Consider the following 16,851-nt stretch of genomic DNA (forward strand, 5'->3'; position numbering starts at 1 on the left):
ATGTCAGGTTCTCACTGCTCACAGGAGGACACTGATATCTCTTGAACAAGGCTGGAGGTCTCCCGTCTCCAGCACTGTAAGGGTAATTCCTTTATTTAACGTCTCAATCCATAGGACAAAACAGAGCCCCCATTAACCTCAGCTCCTAGCCAACCTAGGTCCTTTGCAAACCATAGCCCTGAAGGTCGATGGAATACCCTAGAATCCTAGGCAATACTCTACCTCCAAGGCAAACAGCATCCGCGGGAAAATCTGAGACTTATGTGCCGGTGGTGGTGGTGGTGGGGGGCACACTATAGGGCACTCCGGTCACATAGAGGCCACAAGACGCTAAAGGCTCCACTGGCCAAAGCAGCACCCTGAGGGTGTGACGCCCCAGTGCCTTCTTTCGCTCCTAGAGCCCCCAGCTGTACCCAGAGCTACGGCATTGGTCTCGTGATGGACGTGGTCACGCCTCGGGCACGCCCCCGCCTGTGCCCATTGGCCAAGTCGTGTTCTGGAGGCGGAGCATTTACTCGGCCTCAGCCTGGCCGGGGAACCCCGGTAGGTGGAGGCGGTGGCGGCGGCGGCGGCGGCTGCAGAGCCATGGTTGGTGACGCGCGGCCTTCAGGGGTTCGCGCTGGCGGCTGCCGGGGCGCGGTAGGATCCCAGACGAGCTCCCGCGCGCTGCGGCCACCGCTCCCGCCTCTCTCCTCCCTCTTCGTGTTGTTCCTAGCGGCGCCCTGCGCTTGGGCGGCGGGATACAAGGTGAGCGCGGCCCGCTAGCGGAAATGTACAAGAGCCATAGTGAAGCCTCCAGTAGAGTCGGAGGTGTGTGCGTGGGTCTGTTTTGTGGGTGCCCAGTGAATGGTTGCTAATATGACAGTGTGATCTGGTTCATGCTTTGTGTTACTGAGAAGACTGGCTGTGTTAGTCTGAGAATGGGGCTGTCTGTGTCTGTCTCTTGCTTCTGTGGATTGGCTTACCTGGACTTGGCAAGCATTTACACGAGCGGGCTGTGTGGTGGGGACTGGTTGAGAGTTGGGAGTCAGCTGCCTGAAGTTTTAACCTGACTTCTCCATTTGTGACCTTGGCCAAGTCACTTCACTTCTCTGATCCTCTGTATTCTCATCTGAAAACTGGAGATAATGTTGCCCTCAGGTCCCAGGGTGGCTGCTTGGTATTAACAAATGCTTAATAAACATGAGCTACTACTAGTGTTTTCCGAGGGCATGAACGAGAGGTGCTCTGAGAAGTTCTGTCAGTTGGGGAGTACATCTATGACACAACTATGTGTGTCCTTCTTAGGGGAGCCGATCCCCACCTGTCACTTGCTTCTAGATCAAGACTTACCTTATATCCTCCCAACCCCCCACTGCAGCCTGCCTCTTAACCTTGGGGTTACTGACAGAGTGAGTGTGTGTTTGGGGTCCCTGTGCAGACATGCCCGAAGGTGAAGCCGGACATGCTGAATGTACACCTGGTGCCTCACACACATGATGATGTAGGCTGGCTCAAGACGGTGGACCAGTACTTCTATGGCAGTGAGTAGAGGAGGGTGGGGAGTGACCCCTGGGACTCCCATGGTCCCGCGGAGCCCTTAAAATTCCTTTTCAGGCCTGGACAATCAGGGTGGGGGCAACGCCCAGCTTGGGCTCCTGTGTCTAAGAATGTTTCCCTTGGCTTGCTGATTTCTGATTGCCTGACCCCTGTGCCCACAGTCTACAATAACATCCAGCCGGCGGGTGTACAGTACATCCTAGACTCCGTCATCTCTTCCTTGCTGGCGAATCCTACCCGCCGCTTCATCTATGTGGAAATCGCCTTCTTCTCGCGTTGGTGGCGCCAGCAGACAAATGCAACACAGAAAATCGTGAGGGAACTGGTGCGCCAGGGTGAGCCTCCCTTCAGGAAGTGAAAAGAGGAAGCCAAGCCCAGCTTCTATCTCTAGCACCCTGGCTTCTGAGATTTTATCATGCCATTTGCAGCCTCTATGTGGCTGCCGTTGCTGCTGCTGCTAAGTTGCTTCAATCGTGTCCGACTCTGTGTGACCCCATAGACAGCAGCCCACGAGGCTCCCCCATCCCTGGGATTCTCCAGGCAAGAACACTGGAGTGGATTGTGTTCCATAGCTCTCTTACACTGGCCTGAGAGTGACCCCTGACCCTTCTCCTCTCAGGCCTGGTCGTTTAGGCAGGTCTTCTCGTCCCTGGCATCACCAACCCTGGCGCCACTCCTGGCCCTGACAACTGACTTGGACTTTGCCCCTCCCGGCACAGGACGCCTAGAGTTTGCCAACGGTGGCTGGGTGATGAACGATGAAGCGACCACCCACTACGGAGCCATCATCGACCAGATGACACTCGGGCTGCGCTTCCTGGAGGAGACGTTCGGCAGCGACGGGCGCCCCCGTGTGGCCTGGCACATCGACCCATTCGGCCACTCTCGGGAGCAAGCTTCACTGTTCGCGCAGGTTTTCAGATCTCTTGGGCCCGCCCCTTCATTCCTTCTGACTCCTCCTCTGTCATCCAAGCCCCGCCCTTTTCTGCAAGTTCACCCGAACGGAACCAGGCCCTACCCCTGGCCCTCTCGCCACTTAAGACCCTGCCTCTTGGGTGACCTGTGAATCCCATTCTTTTTGCTCTGGCCTTGGCTCTGCTCTGTCCTAGCCTAGGTTGACCCTCATCACCTATTCCCATACACCCCGGCCTCCCTTGTCCAGCTGAGTCTTCCCCCTCCCCTGATTCCATCCAGTTTGCTCTGATCCTGGCTCTTGGCCAAGCTGGGTGGCTGGTTAGGGCCTGCGGTTTTTCAGCCAGCTTCGTTACCTGTGCCATGACCATCCCCCTTCCCTTGCTAGGCTGCGGAAAGGGGAAGGCCTCCTAGAGCTGGAGAGGGTGGAGGTGGGTTGTAGCGTTGGACTTGCTCCCTCCCGGTGCTTCCGCAGGGCTTCTGACCTTCCTCAGCCTTTGAAATGAACTGGAGGGCCTCGCTGGTCTTTGACTTGGTTTTTCTCCCTGTGCGTGAGAGGTTGGTGGTTGGTGATGAGAGGACCGGTCCCTTATGCATCCTGCCCTCTCTTGTTCTCCCATCCCACTCGTCATCCCTCCCCATCTCCAGATGGGTTTTGACGGCTTCTTCTTTGGACGCCTGGATTATCAAGACAAGAAGGTGCGGAAAAAGACGCTGCAGATGGAGCAGGTGTGGCGGGCCAGCACCAGCCTGAAACCTCCCACTGCCGACCTCTTCACCAGTAAGGTGGTAGAGTGGAAAGAGGGCCGCCCCCGTGCTCAGAAGGGCCCTGGGCTTGGTTTATGGTCTGCTATCATTGTCTTCAAATTCCTAGTAGTTTATGAACAGGGGCCCACCATTTGCAGTTTGCACTGGGCCTGGCAAATTCTGAAATCCATCCCCGGTGAGGCCTGGCAGGTCTAGGGGCCATGACCACCCCCTGAACCTAATGTGGTCCGCAGGTGTGCTCCCCAATATGTACAACCCGCCGGAAGGTCTGTGCTGGGACATGCTGTGTGCCGACAAGCCGGTTGTGGAGGACACGCGCAGCCCAGAGTACAACGCAAAGGAGCTGGTCCGTTACTTCCTGAAGTTGGCCACTGACCAGGTAACCGGGTGTCCAGAACCTATGCCTCCAGTGTACACGCACTGGGCCCTTCCATCGGCCCAGACAATCCCTAGCACTTCCTCACCTTCACTGGGGGAAGGTAAAATTCCATTCACCATCACCATACCCTGCTCCTGGATTTGTGTGCATTTCTGATTAGAAAGGTGGAGCCCTTCGCCAGAGCACATCCCCACCATGTTTGCTAGACAGCATGGCACAGGACCTCAGTACCCATGTCTGGGTGGTAGGCCCAAGAGAATTCCTCAACCGCTTGTGGCTCTTTTTCTGTGTGTCCCTCTGCTCCCATGTGACACACTTCCACCCCTACCCCCCATGCCTCTGTGCACTCACATTCTTTTTATTTAAAAAAATAATTTTATTCATTTGTTTTTGGCTGTACTGGGTCTTTGTTGCTATGCGGACATTTTTCTAGTTTGGGCAAGTGGGGGCTACTCTCTAGTTGTGATACTTGGGCTTCTCATTACGGTGGCTTCTTTTGTTGTGGAGCATGGGCTCTAAGGCTCTTGGGCTTCAGTAGTTGCACCTCCCAGGCTGTAGAGCACAGGCTCGAGAGCGTGGTGCAGGGCTTAGTTGCTCTGAGGCATCTGGGATCTTCCCAGATCAGGGATCGAACCCATGTCTCCTGCATTGGCAGACAGAGTCTTTACCACTGAGCCACCAGGGAAGCCCTGTGCACTCACATTCTTGACCACATATATACCAAGACACAGCTGTCCACAGGGGTGGGCCAGGACACCCTAGCCTTAGGATACCCCCATCTTGCCTGCAGGGTAAGCTCTACCGCACCAAACACACTGTGATGACCATGGGCTCAGACTTCCAGTACGAGAATGCCAACACGTGGTTCAAAAATCTTGACAAGCTCATCCAGTTGGTCAATGCCCAGGTGAGTGTGCCTGCCCCGTGGGCACTTGTATTTGTATCCCAGGGCTTTGGGTCACATACATTATCTATAGGTGCTACCTTAGTTTTCTATACTTTAATAAGCTACCACAAACTTAGTGGCTTAAAACAATAGCAAGGATATTACCTTACAGTTCTGTAGGTCACAAGTCTGACATGGGTCTCACTGGGCTAAAATCAAGATGTTAGCAGGGCTGTGTTCTTCTGGAAGCTCTAGGGGAAAGTCTCCTTGCCTCATCCAGCTTCTAGAGGCCGTCCACATTCCTTGGTTCATGGCATCCTCCATCTTCAAAGCCAGCAAGGTAGCAGCTGTCTGACCCTGCCTCTGTTATCATATCTCTTTTTTTCTCACTCTCACTTCTTTATCCTCCCTCTTCCACTTGAAGATAACTTTGTGATTACATTGGGCCCACTAGATAATCCAGGATAATGTTTTAAAGTCAGCTGATTAACAGCCTTAATTCTGCAGTTTTAATTCCCTTTTACCATGTAACCTAACAGTCACAGGTTGTGGGGAGCGGGACATGGACATCTTTGGGTGGCCATTATTCTGCCTACCAAGGAGGTGTTGTCGTGGCCCCTGTAAATGGCCTGTGGCAGTGTCAGCAGGCAGTCCCTCTGCCATTAGCACAGAACCTCATCTCCCCTCTCCCATCACTTCCATCCCCAGAATTGTCTACTGGCACCATCTTTAACGTCCTCACTTTTCACCACCTGCTGCACTGCTGTTTCACCAAAAACAGTTCTCAGCTATGTCACCAAAGGCCTTCCAGATGATATTTCCCAGTCGTCCCCAAGCCCCTGGTCTCTGAGGACCTTTCAACACCGTGACCACTTCCTCCTGCAAATACCTATGTTCCTGGGCTACTAGGAATTCATACTGTCATACTTGGTTTTTCTCCTGCTTTCTCGTTCACACACTACATTTTACTGGAGATGAAGTTCAAAGCCTGGCTTTGCCACTTACTGACTCTGTGACCTTGAGGAATGTTTTTCAGCACTCAGTGCCTCAATTTTCTTATCTAGGAAATAGGCACAGTGGTGGGTCCCACCTGATAGGGCTATTTTCTTTTTAAAAATTTTTATTGCAGTAGAGTTGATTTATAATGTTGTGTTAATTTCATGTGTACAGCAAAGTGAATCAGTTTTACATATACATATATCCACATTTTAAAATTTTTTTATTTTTGAGGCAAGGAATACAACCTTATTCAGAAATCCGTCTGAGTAAGAAGATGGCAGACTAATGTCTCAAAATAACCTTCTTGTCGAGGGCTGGATGCCAGTGTCTTTTATAGAGTCAGAGAGAGAAGCAATAAGGAACTAAAGTCAAAGGCATAATAGAGAGGGAGTAGCAGTATATCCACTCTGTTTTAGATTCTTTTCCCATATAGGTCATTACAGAGTATTGAGTAGAGTTCCCTGTGCTATACAGTAGGTCCTTATTAGTTATCTATTTTACATATAGTAGTTACGATAAGCCTATTGATGAAAGTTTAATGAGCTTGCATAGACCAGTAGAACAGCTCCAGGTAAATAAAAAATGTTAGTATTGTTTATTATTATTACTTGGGGCTGAAAAACTTCTGTTTCTTCTTTAAGACACCAGTTGCGATGTCTTTTTCTCCAGGAAGCCTTCACTAGGCCCTAGGTGGAAAGCTTGCTTTTTCCTCTGGGCTCACAGGAGTGCCCACAAATATCTGTGATGTTACATCTAGACTGAATGTAGTCAACTGACCAATCTCTCTCCTCTGCACTTGGCTATGAATTCCATGAAGGCAGGGCTGGCCGCTGGTTATAGATTGTGTCCACAATCCTGAGCATATTAAGGAATTGTTTGTTGAGTGAACATTGGGTGTAAATGTGTATATGAGTATTTGTTCAGCGATGTATTAATAGAAATGTGTTTGCATATAAAGTCATGAAGTCCTATGCATTTCCCTCATTCACTCAAATGTTTATTTTTAAAATTGAAGTGTAGTTGATTTACAGGGCTTCCCAGGTGGCAGGCTAGTGGTAAAGAATCCACCTGCCAATGCAGCAGACATAAGGGACACAGGTTCTATGTCTGGGTCAGGAAGATCCCTTGGAGGAGAGCATGGCAACCCACTCTAGTATTCTTGCTCAGAGAATCCCATGGACAGAGGAGCCTGGTGGGCTACAGTCCATAGGATCAGAAAGAGTTGGACATGACTGAAGTGACTTAGCAAGCACGTAGCTGATTTACAATATTAATATTGTGTTAGCTTCAAGTATACACCAAAATGATTCAGTTATATCTATATATTATTTCAGATTATTTTCTACTATAGGTTATTATAAGACACTAAATACAGTAAATCCTTGTTGCTTATTTATTGTATGTATAGTTTGTATCTGATAATCCCATACTCCTAGTTTATCCCTTACCCCCTTCCTTTCCTGTTAGGTAAACATAAATTTGTTTTCTATACCTGTGAGGCTGTTTTCTACATAGATTCCCTTGTATTATTTTTTAGATTCCACATATAAGTGATATCATATGGTATCTGTCTTTCTCTGACTTACCTAAGTATAATGTTCTCCAGGTCATTCAAGTGTTTACTGAGCACCTACTGGGTACAAGGCACTGGGGACACAACTTGAGCAGAACAAACATCCTTTAATTCATGGAGGTCACCTTGTTCCTCTGCCTCCCTCAGTTGAAAGTGAGCCTTCATTCATTGTAACAGTTGTGTCATTTGGCAATAATCTTACAGTGCTGAGAAATTATTATTCCTGCCCTAGAATGTCATATTTCATTTCTCCATGCAAGTTTTAAGTAATAAAATTGGAATATTGAAAGTTTAGTAAAATCTCAGGTTTATTCTTGCATCCCTCAATTTCTCTCCAGGCCAGGCTGGTAATTAGCTTGGGCCAATGTTCATTTTCACACTTAGCCGTTGGTTTGTACTTAAACTGTGTATTTAAAAAAAGAGAGAAACTTTGAACCAACCGGGTGCATGAATGTGTGTGCCTGTGTTTGTGTGCATGTGCACACCTGTGGGCCCGCCCGGGAAGGGCTCCCGAGGGCTCACATAGGCACACCTCCCCTCAGCAACGGGCCAACGGGATCCGCGTCAATGTTCTCTACTCTACTCCGGCCTGTTACCTCTGGGAGCTGAACAAGGCCAACCTCAGCTGGTATTTGGGGGGACTGGGGAGCCTCGGGGGGTTGGCATGCCCTGTGGGTCGTGGCCCTGCCCCCAATGTCTCTGCTGCTGCAGGTCAGTGAAAAAGGATGACTTCTTCCCCTATGCTGATGGCCCCTACATGTTCTGGACCGGTTACTTTTCCAGCCGGCCTGCCCTCAAACGCTACGAGCGTCTCAGCTACAATTTCCTGCAGGTAGGTGGACGCCAGGCTCCAGGGGCTGGCCCAGGGGTCCTGAGAGGACTGGTGCCCCAACATACCACCTGCTCCACAGGTGTGCAACCAGCTGGAGGCGCTGGCGGGTCCGGCAGCCAACGTGGGACCCTATGGCTCCGGGGACAGTGCACCCCTCAGTAGGTGTCGGCGGGCGAGGGGACAGCGGGGTGGGACTGAAGCTGGACTCCAGACTTCTACTGTCCCTTTCTTAAAGCCTTTAAGAACCCAGCCTGCCAGACTTTTCGCATGTCCTTGGGGTCTGGGCCGAGAGTCCTGCGGAGACCTCACTTAGGCTCACCGTCTGGCTACAGATGAGGCGATGGCCGTGCTCCAGCACCATGATGCAGTCAGTGGTACCTCCCGGCAGCACGTGGCTAACGACTATGCCCGCCAACTTTCAGAAGGCTGGAGGCCTTGCGAGGTGTGAGGGTGGGGCCTGGGGGAGGCGGAGACAGGAAGGGACTGGACCGGGACACGGGGCCGGGAGGTGGGGGGGGGCGGGGGGTGGGGGGGCCGGGGGTGGGGTCGGACTTAGGAAGGGGCGTGGTCGAAAAACAGGCCGCCAGAAGGGCTCGTGGGGCGGGGCTTGTGAAAGGAGGGACGGAGAGAGGCAGGGGCGGGGCTGAGAGCGGGATCGCGAGGAGACCGGCAGGGGCGTCCAGAGTGGAACTTTTGCTTTACACGCCTACCCAGGTTCTCATGAGCAATGCGCTGGCGCATCTCAGCGGCTTAAAGGAGGACTTCGCCTTTTGTCGCAAGCTCAACATCAGCATTTGTCCGCTCACCCAGACAGCAGAGAGAGTGAGCCGGCCTGGAGCGGGAGAGGCGGGGCTGGGGGCAGGTCCCGTGGGTGGTGGGTGGAACGAGAACCAGAGAAACCTCTGGGCCCAGTGAAAAGGAGGAGGGGCTGATGGGCTCAGCTGGTTACTGAGCACTCTGGGGCAAGATATTTGAGGGCTCAGTGAAGCTGGGGCAGGACGGGGACCAATGCACCACTTGGAGGCTTGACTCACCCAGGGACGTTGCTGCATACGTGGGTGGGTTTGCAGAAGGCCTGTTGTGACCTGTGTCGGCTCTGACCATCCCACCCCAGTTCCAGGTGATCGTTTATAACCCCCTGGGGCGGAAAGTGGACTGGATGGTGCGGCTGCCTGTCAGCAAACACGTTTACCTCGTGAAGGACCCCGGTGGCAAAATTGTGCCCAGCGATGTGAGCCCATTTCCACAAATATTCCTCCCTGTATAGCACACTTGATGAATACCTACCCCCTTGGAAACCTCCCCTCATGGGCATTTCTCCTTTACCCCCATGGGCATTTCCCCTAAGATTATCTCCTCTACGGATGTCTTCTCCCATGGACCCCTCCCTTTCTTGGATATCTCCTCCTTCATGAATATTATCTGCCCATTACTGTCTCTTCCTCTAAATACTTTTCCCCTCTGCTCCTTTAAATCATACCCCCTTGGGAACATTCCTGCCCCTCGCCTATGAGTATCTCCCCCTTGTTAATATCTCCCTGTGAAAAAATTTCCTGTTTATGAATATTCTCCTCATCCTGAGGACCTCTCCCTCCTAACCACTTCCTCCCCCCAGAATCTGTTTTTCCCTCCTTCCCCTGTCTCAAGAGTCTCTTCCCACGCTTAACTCCCTCACTTCTCCCACTTCCTACAGTAGGTCCACCCTTCTGGTAGATTTCCCACCTTCTGAATCTTGGAATCTGTTTCTCTTTTTTTGGCCATGCAGCTGGCAAGATCTTAGTTCCTCCACCAGGGATCAAACTTGTGTCCCCTGCAGTGGATGTGGAGTCTAACCACTGGACTGCCAGGGAATTCCCTCTTTGCCATCTTTAACTCAGCATTTCTGACACTCCCACCCTCTCTGCCCAACACCTAAATTTCTTTTCCCCATCTGGCAGGTGTGACTCCTTGCCCTCCTCAAGTTTGACCCCTTCCTGTTTGTGTGGTGTGGCTTCATGCATGTCCTCCCAGCTTCTTGACTTGGTTTCTTCCTCCCTTACCTGAGGTGGTGACCATTCCCAGTTCAGACAGTCAGGAGCTGCTTTTCTCAGCCTTAGTGCCTGCCGTGGGCTTCAGCATCTACTCAGTCTCCCAGATGCCTAACCAAAGACCCCAGAAGTCCTGGTCCCGTGACTTGGTCATCCAGAATGAGGTGAGACCCTACTCAGACCCCCTTCCATTTCTGGGTGATAATTTTGAGATGTGGCAGTAAGCCACATGGACTGTGGGTGAGTGGGCGTGAAGTTTATGGTCTTGTGTCATCAGTCCTCCACTGTATGTTCTCAGTGTCCTCTCTTGGGGCTCTTATGTCACCCTTGGGTGACACTTGATAGAAATGTCAGAGCTGATGGAGGTATGGGTTTGCAAATTCAGTGAGGTGTGTCAGAGACGTGGAGGAGGTAGCTGTGTGGTCATTTGGGGTAAGAGAGATCCAGTCAGGCAGGGAGCACCCTCAGGTGGAAGGGTGTTGGGTGTTCAGAGAACACTCATTGTGTCGGAAGCCAGGTATTGGGGATGGGGGCAGGTGACAAGTCAGATCGTGTGGGCCTTAAGGGCCAGCAGAGGGGAGGACTCTTTTACTATGAAGGAATCACAGGAGAAACGGTTGCATTAAGGCTGTTGTGGGTCCTAGCATTAGCCTTTGTGGGTCCCTCCTTCCATAGAAAAATGCTAAAAATTATATTTCATGATAGTATGGATATGAATATGAATAGTAACCATGCAGACTTTGACCTGATGTATTCATTATTACTTCATTCAAGTTTTCTTCTGATCCTAAAAGAAATGGAGATTTATACATTTCTATGGGCCCTAAAAATCTTGGGTCCTGGCCTTGTGGTTCCTCTTTCAGTTGCACAAGCAGCCTGGGTCCCAAGCAGATGGAGAAGGAAAGGCCATGGAAGTGGGGAGAAGTGGTCAGATTGAGGATAAGGTAGAAAATGGAGCTGTTAGATTTGCTACCAGTGATGCACAATGAGAGAGAGAGAGGAGGGAAGGGTGGGTGGACCTTATTTTCCCCACCAGGGATTGAACACTCTCCTTCTACCATGCAAGCTGTGAGTCTAAATCACCCGTCTGCCAGGGAATTCCCACTTTGCAGTCTTTAATTCAGCATTTCAGACATGCGATCCTTCCTGCCCAACACCAGTGTTTGCTTCTGAGCCCTGGGAAGAGCCATTGGTTGAAGTGATGGTCATTAATGTCTGTCCACCCTTTTCTCCCCAGTACCTCCGGGCTAGGTTTGACCCTAACACAGGGCTCTTGATGGAGTTGGAGAACCTGGAGCAGAATCTCTTGCTGCCTGTTCGCCAAGCCTTCTACTGGTGAGAGAGGACCACCAGGTCAGGGGGTGGGGTGTGTGAACAGAGCTGAGGTCCCTTGTCTGACTCTCACCTGCCCTGGCCCTAGGTACAACGCCAGTACAGGTAACAACCTAAGCTCCCAGGCCTCCGGTGCCTACATCTTCAGACCCAACCAGAACAAACCACTGTTCGTGAGCCACTGGGCTCAGACCCACCTTGTGAAGGTCAGGGGGCTGAGAGTGGGCACTTGGGGACAGGGTGTGCAGGCTGGGGTGCATGTGGAGGGTGATGTGCCTTGTGAGGGGTGGTGGGGAGAATTTACATCTCCAATAGATAAGAAGGCTAAGACCAGAGGGGAATACTTGAGGATTTTCACACAGGGTTGATAATCACAGCTGGTTGTATGACAGTTACACATGGAGGCCCATAGAAAGGCATTTCACATCTGTCGTGGGGATCAGGAGTGTACTTAGCTTTGAAATTGGTGGTAGGCTGTTCCCATTTGGCCCCTGAATGCACAGAGTCAGGTGTAACTGCCTGAAAATTTCATTAGGGATCTGCGATAGGAAGGGATTTTATCTAGGGTGATTTGAGGGTTCACACTTGGATAAGGTTTGGGTGATTCTCACCTAGAATGGATATCTGAGGGTGCATCTGGTTGGAATCAGGGGCTCATGCTTGCAGGTTTCCTGAGGCCTCTCACTGATGTTTCCTCTTAGGGAGGGAGTGGGGCAGGTAATGGCAAGTCTCACATGAGTGAATACCTGCATACCTGGGTCACTGTGTTAGGATACAGTTTCGCCTGTTGTAACAGAGTTACTCAAATAACCATGCCTAAAACAAGATGGAAGTTTCTTTTCATCTAATAGAAAGTTTAGGCAGGTGGAATGATCCAATAATCATCTAGGTCCCTTCTATCTTATTTTTTATTATTTTGACTGAGTTGCACATGGCATGTGGGATATTAGTTCCCCAACCAGAGATTGAACCTGTGCCCCCTGCAGTGGAAGTGCAGAGTCTTAACCTCTGAACTTCCAGCAAAGTCCTCCTTTCTAACTTATTGCTCTGCCTTCTGTACATTCACCTTCCACTTCATGGCCCAAGATGGCTGCTCAAGCTCCAACCATCACATTTACATTTGAGCCAGTGGAGGAGAGGAAGGGGCAAGGAACTTTGTTCATAACACTTTGATCAGTTTCCAGTAGGCAAACATGGTCACACAGCTACTGCAAGCCTCAGGGAAGACTGAAAAATACAGTCTATTCCAGGAAGCCATGTGCAAAGCTAGAATCCTATTCTAAGGAGGGGAGATAGGTAATGGTGGGCTTCCCAGGTGGCACTAGTGGTAAAGAACCCACCTGCTAATGTCGGAAACATAAGAGATGTGGGTTCGATCCCTGGGTTGGGAAGATCCCCCGGAGGAGGGCATGGCTACCCACTCCAAGTATTCTTGCCTAGAGAATCCCATGGACAGAGGAGCCTAGTGGGCTATAGGCCATAGGGTTGCAGAGAGTTTATATACAACTGAAACGACTTAGCACACATGCACGGGCAGCAAGAATGTATGCCACACTCAAAAAAACTTACATGGCAATGACTGAGGTATAAAGTCATTTGATGTTTGATGACTAGGCATCAAACCTAGGCAGGTAGGGAAGGTGGGCTGGGCTCCGAAGCTATTAGTGGGGTTGACCCTGACGTAGGCCTTTGTGATCTTCACAGCTGGGGTGGACATTGCAGGGCTCACCTTTGCTCAGGTGCACGCTTACACCTGCCCCCACTCCCGTGTGCCCACAGGCGTCCTTGGTGCAGGAAGTACACCAGAACTTCTCAGCCTGGTGTTCCCAGGTGGTTCGCCTGTATCCCAGACAACGGCACCTGGAGCTAGAGTGGACAGTGGGGCCAATACCTGTGGGGTGAGTGGGGCTGGGGGCTGGGGGAAGGGCAAAGTGAGGTTAAAGTGAAGCTCACCACCTTGCCATCCCATTGGGTATAGAGACGGCTGGGGGAAGGAGGTCATCAGTCGCTTTGACACTGCATTGGCGACACGCGGACTCTTCTACACTGACAGCAATGGCCGGGAGATCCTGGAGAGGAGGTGGAGAGACTGGGGGCACCGAGGGGTGGTCTGTGGTGTGCTGGGGCCCAGGGCAGTGAGGGGGCATCTGCTGATCCTAATGACTGTGGGAGGGAGAGGATGAAGGAGGAGTGGGTGAGTGGGGGGAAGGGAGCCAGACTCCAAGCCTGATCAAATCCTAACCCCACCCCAGGCGGAATTATAGACCTACCTGGAAGCTGAACCAGACTGAACCCGTGGCTGGAAATTACTATCCAGTCAACAGCCGCATTTACATCACGGTACCCATCCCCCACCCTGCTCCCCACCTTTTCCTGACACCCCTTTACAGAGTGGACTTCACCTGTTCTTGACATCTCCCAACTGTCCTCAGCAGTCTCCACCATCCCTGTGGGGCCTGCCTGGGAGCCGGGGCTGGCCAGCAGTGCAGCCCCTCACTCACCCTTTACCCCTCAGGATGGGAACATGCAGCTGACTGTGCTCACTGACCGGTCCCAGGGGGGCAGTAGCCTGAGAGATGGCTCCTTGGAACTCATGGTTAGTGGTCTGAGCCCCCATCTAAGTCAGGGTCCTTCCACCAGTTCCCTTCCTGCCCTCTACAGGACCTTGAAGCCAGTTTCTTTTGCTAGGTGCACCCCTCTGTTTGTGGTCCCCGCTAAGCTGAACCCTCCATTCCTCTGTGAGACATTCACTCCGTGCTTTTATCCAATCCCTACCCAAACTTCCGCTCCAGGCCCTGATTTACCCTATGCACGCCCGCATTAGATCCTTACCGCCGTCTGCCCTAGCCCGTTGTTAGGTCGGATCCCCACGTTTACTGGGGATCCCTTACGTTCCCTTCGTCGTCACCCGTTTCCCCTAATATTCTTTTTTTTTCCCTTGAAATCCCCACGTACTTTCACGCAGTTTCCGGCCCAGAAATTGGCTACAGGAACCCTCACTCTTGGCCACTCTCCCCGCAGGTGCACCGAAGGCTGCTGAAGGACGATGCACGCGGAGTTGGGGAGCCGCTGAACAAGGAGGGGTCGGGGCTTTGGGTGCGAGGACGTCACCTCGTGCTGTTGGATAAGAAGGAGACTGCGGCCGCCAGGCACCGGTTACAGGCGGAGATGGAGGTCCTGGCCCCGCAGGTGGTGCTGGCTCAAGGTGGCGGCGCGCGGTATCGCCTCGAGAAAGCCCCACGCACGCAGGTGAGGAGGCGCGGCAGAAAGAGGACCCTAAGAACGCCTGCGGAGGGAGGGGCGGAGTTGAGGGCGGGTTTTCCTAGGTTTAACTGAGACCCACCTCGCCTGTTCCTACTCGTCCTGGGGTAAGCGAATCCCGTTCGCTTAGCTCAGCGTAGTGTCGGTCCAACCCTCTCGCCCACTCAACTTCTCCAACAGCGTCTCTCTCCTGGCTTCATCCCAATCCTAACTCTGTCAGGGGATGAGAACCGTTCTGCTGCTAACCTGGCACCGCCGGGTCCCCTCATTGGCTCAGTCTTCCCAGTCCTGGCTGAGCCCCGCCTCCTGAGCACGGCCAAGGCCCGCCCCTCCGCGCTGAATCTCCGCCTCCTGAAGCCTCTCAGCCCCGCCCCTCCCGGCTCAGCCCCGCCCCTCCCGGCTCAGCCCCGCCCTGCTCTTTCCCTCAGTTCTCTGGGCTCCGCCGCGAGCTGCCACCCTCGGTACGTCTGCTCACATTGGCCCGCTGGGGCCCGGAGACGCTGCTGCTGCGCTTAGAGCACCAGTTCGCCATAGGGGAGGACTCGGGCCGGAACTTGAGCTCCCCGGTGACCCTGGACTTGACGGTGAGGATAGAGATGGGAAGGAGACAGGAGAGAGGAGGGAGGGGAAACCCCGCTTTGTCCCAACGCATCCGGGCCCCTTCACTGCCTGCAGAACTTGTTTTCCGCCTTCACCATCACCAACCTGCGGGAGACCACGCTGGCGGCCAACCAGCTCCTGGCCTACGCCTCCAGGCTCCAGTGGACAACGGACACGGGTAGGAGCCTGCCCGGAGCGGGGTGGCGGCCGGGGGTCCGGGGGGGGGGGGGGACGGGTCAGTGTGGGAGGTGCGGGAATGTTGACCGGGTCCAGGTATAGAGCTTGGAGGGTCGGAGTCAGTCGGTGTTCAGATTTAGGTTAGGGGTTTAAGGGAGTGATGTGGCTTGACAGTCCTTGAGGGTGGGACTTGTGGGTGTGAGGACAGTGCCCAGACACTGGGGAGAGATTTGAGCATCTGGGGGTGGTATCTAGGCTCTGGCAAACAGTTGAAGGGTCTGGGAGTGAGGGCCTGGGGAAAGATTTAAAGCGGTATGTCTGTGTTCAGGGGAGGGCGCACAGAGGATGTTAAGGCGGAGGAAGTCTGCATCCCTCACTTCTCCCCTCCACCTCCCCAGGCCCCACACCCCATCCTTCTCCTTCCCGTCCGGTGTCCGCCACCATCACGCTGCAGCCCATGGAAATCCGTACCTTCTTGGCTTCGGTCCAATGGGAAGAGGACGGCTAGACCCACTGGATAAAGACTACCGGCTCCGAGCCTGAGTTCTCTCTCCGGGGGCGGAGCCAACTCTCCCCCTTGTTGCTCTTACTACCACCAATGAAAGCCATTAAAATGTCACTACCGAGACTCAAGTCAAGGTGTGACTGAGTGTGGGTTTCCTTTTTTTTTTTTTTGAGGGCAGTGGAATTTATGACCTAGAAAGGTCAGCAGGGGCTTCCCAGGTGGCACAGTGGTAAGAATCTGTCTGCCAATGCAGGAGACATGGGTTCAATCCTGGGTTGGGAAGATCCCTGGAGTAGGAAATGGTAACCTGCTCTAGTAGTCTTGTCTGGAAAATTCCATGGACAGAGGATCCCGGCTGGGTACAGTCCATGGGGTCGCGAAGATTTGGACATGACTGAGTGACTAAACACAAAAACACAAGGTCAGCAAATCCTAGCTGACCCTTGACCCGAGTTCTTTCAGGAAGGCCACTTGCTGGCCTGAATCCTCAGACCATAGTCTACACAGTTCATATCCCACCCCACCCACCACTCCCTCCTCCACTCCTGCTTCACTCTTCCATCCCCTAGGGCTGTGACACATCTGTGTTTTTGTTTATTTTTTATTTTTGCTGCCCCTTGTGCCTTGTGGGGTCTTAGTTCCCAGATCAGGGATTGAACCCCAGGGCCATGGCAGTGAAAGCGCCGAATCCTAACCACTGGACTGCCAAGGAGATCCCTGGCACAGCTGTTCTGAGAAGCCACTGAGGACAGACTTGTATTGGCTTGTCCTGGGCCCAGAAAGCCAGACATACCCTGCAGGCCTCCCAAACTCTACCTTGGCGCCCTGAAGGTGGGGAATCTCAGCGGTCCTGGGGGGGCGGGGTATGAAAGACGAATCAGAACCAGGTTCCAAAGCTAGGCCTTGGACAGGTGGGCTGGAGATGTGGGCCTCCCAGGAGACAGGCAGAGAGCCTGGCAGGCCCTGGTTCTGGTGTTCTGGAATATTCTGGAACCTGTCTCAGAGGAAGGAGACCTGAGGCTTAGAATTGAAAGAAAGTCAGTACAGTTTTGTGTGGGTCC

General features: G+C 52.7%; 1 protein-coding gene across 1 annotated transcript; it reads left to right on the forward strand.

Annotated features, from left to right (window-relative positions):
* Positions 1-512: 512 nt before the first annotated feature.
* Positions 513-15,918, forward strand: MAN2B1 (mannosidase alpha class 2B member 1). The gene is made up of 24 exons (XM_061422006.1): positions 513-747; positions 1,421-1,523; positions 1,701-1,874; positions 2,259-2,452; positions 3,100-3,232; positions 3,453-3,598; positions 4,389-4,505; positions 7,599-7,684; positions 7,768-7,888; positions 7,968-8,046; positions 8,221-8,330; positions 8,603-8,710; positions 9,003-9,119; positions 9,933-10,079; positions 11,153-11,250; positions 11,336-11,453; positions 13,027-13,145; positions 13,226-13,327; positions 13,500-13,587; positions 13,763-13,843; positions 14,269-14,496; positions 14,937-15,092; positions 15,184-15,286; positions 15,684-15,918. The coding sequence occupies exons 1-24, from the start codon at positions 586-588 to the stop codon at positions 15,791-15,793; spliced, it is 3,000 nt and encodes a 999-aa protein (XP_061277990.1). The 5' UTR covers positions 513-585; the 3' UTR covers positions 15,794-15,918.
* The last annotated feature ends 933 nt before the right edge of the window (positions 15,919-16,851 follow it).

Source organism: Bos javanicus, chromosome 7 (genome assembly GCF_032452875.1).
Source record: "Bos javanicus breed banteng chromosome 7, ARS-OSU_banteng_1.0, whole genome shotgun sequence".
NCBI classification, from domain to species: Eukaryota; Metazoa; Chordata; class Mammalia; order Artiodactyla; family Bovidae; genus Bos; species Bos javanicus.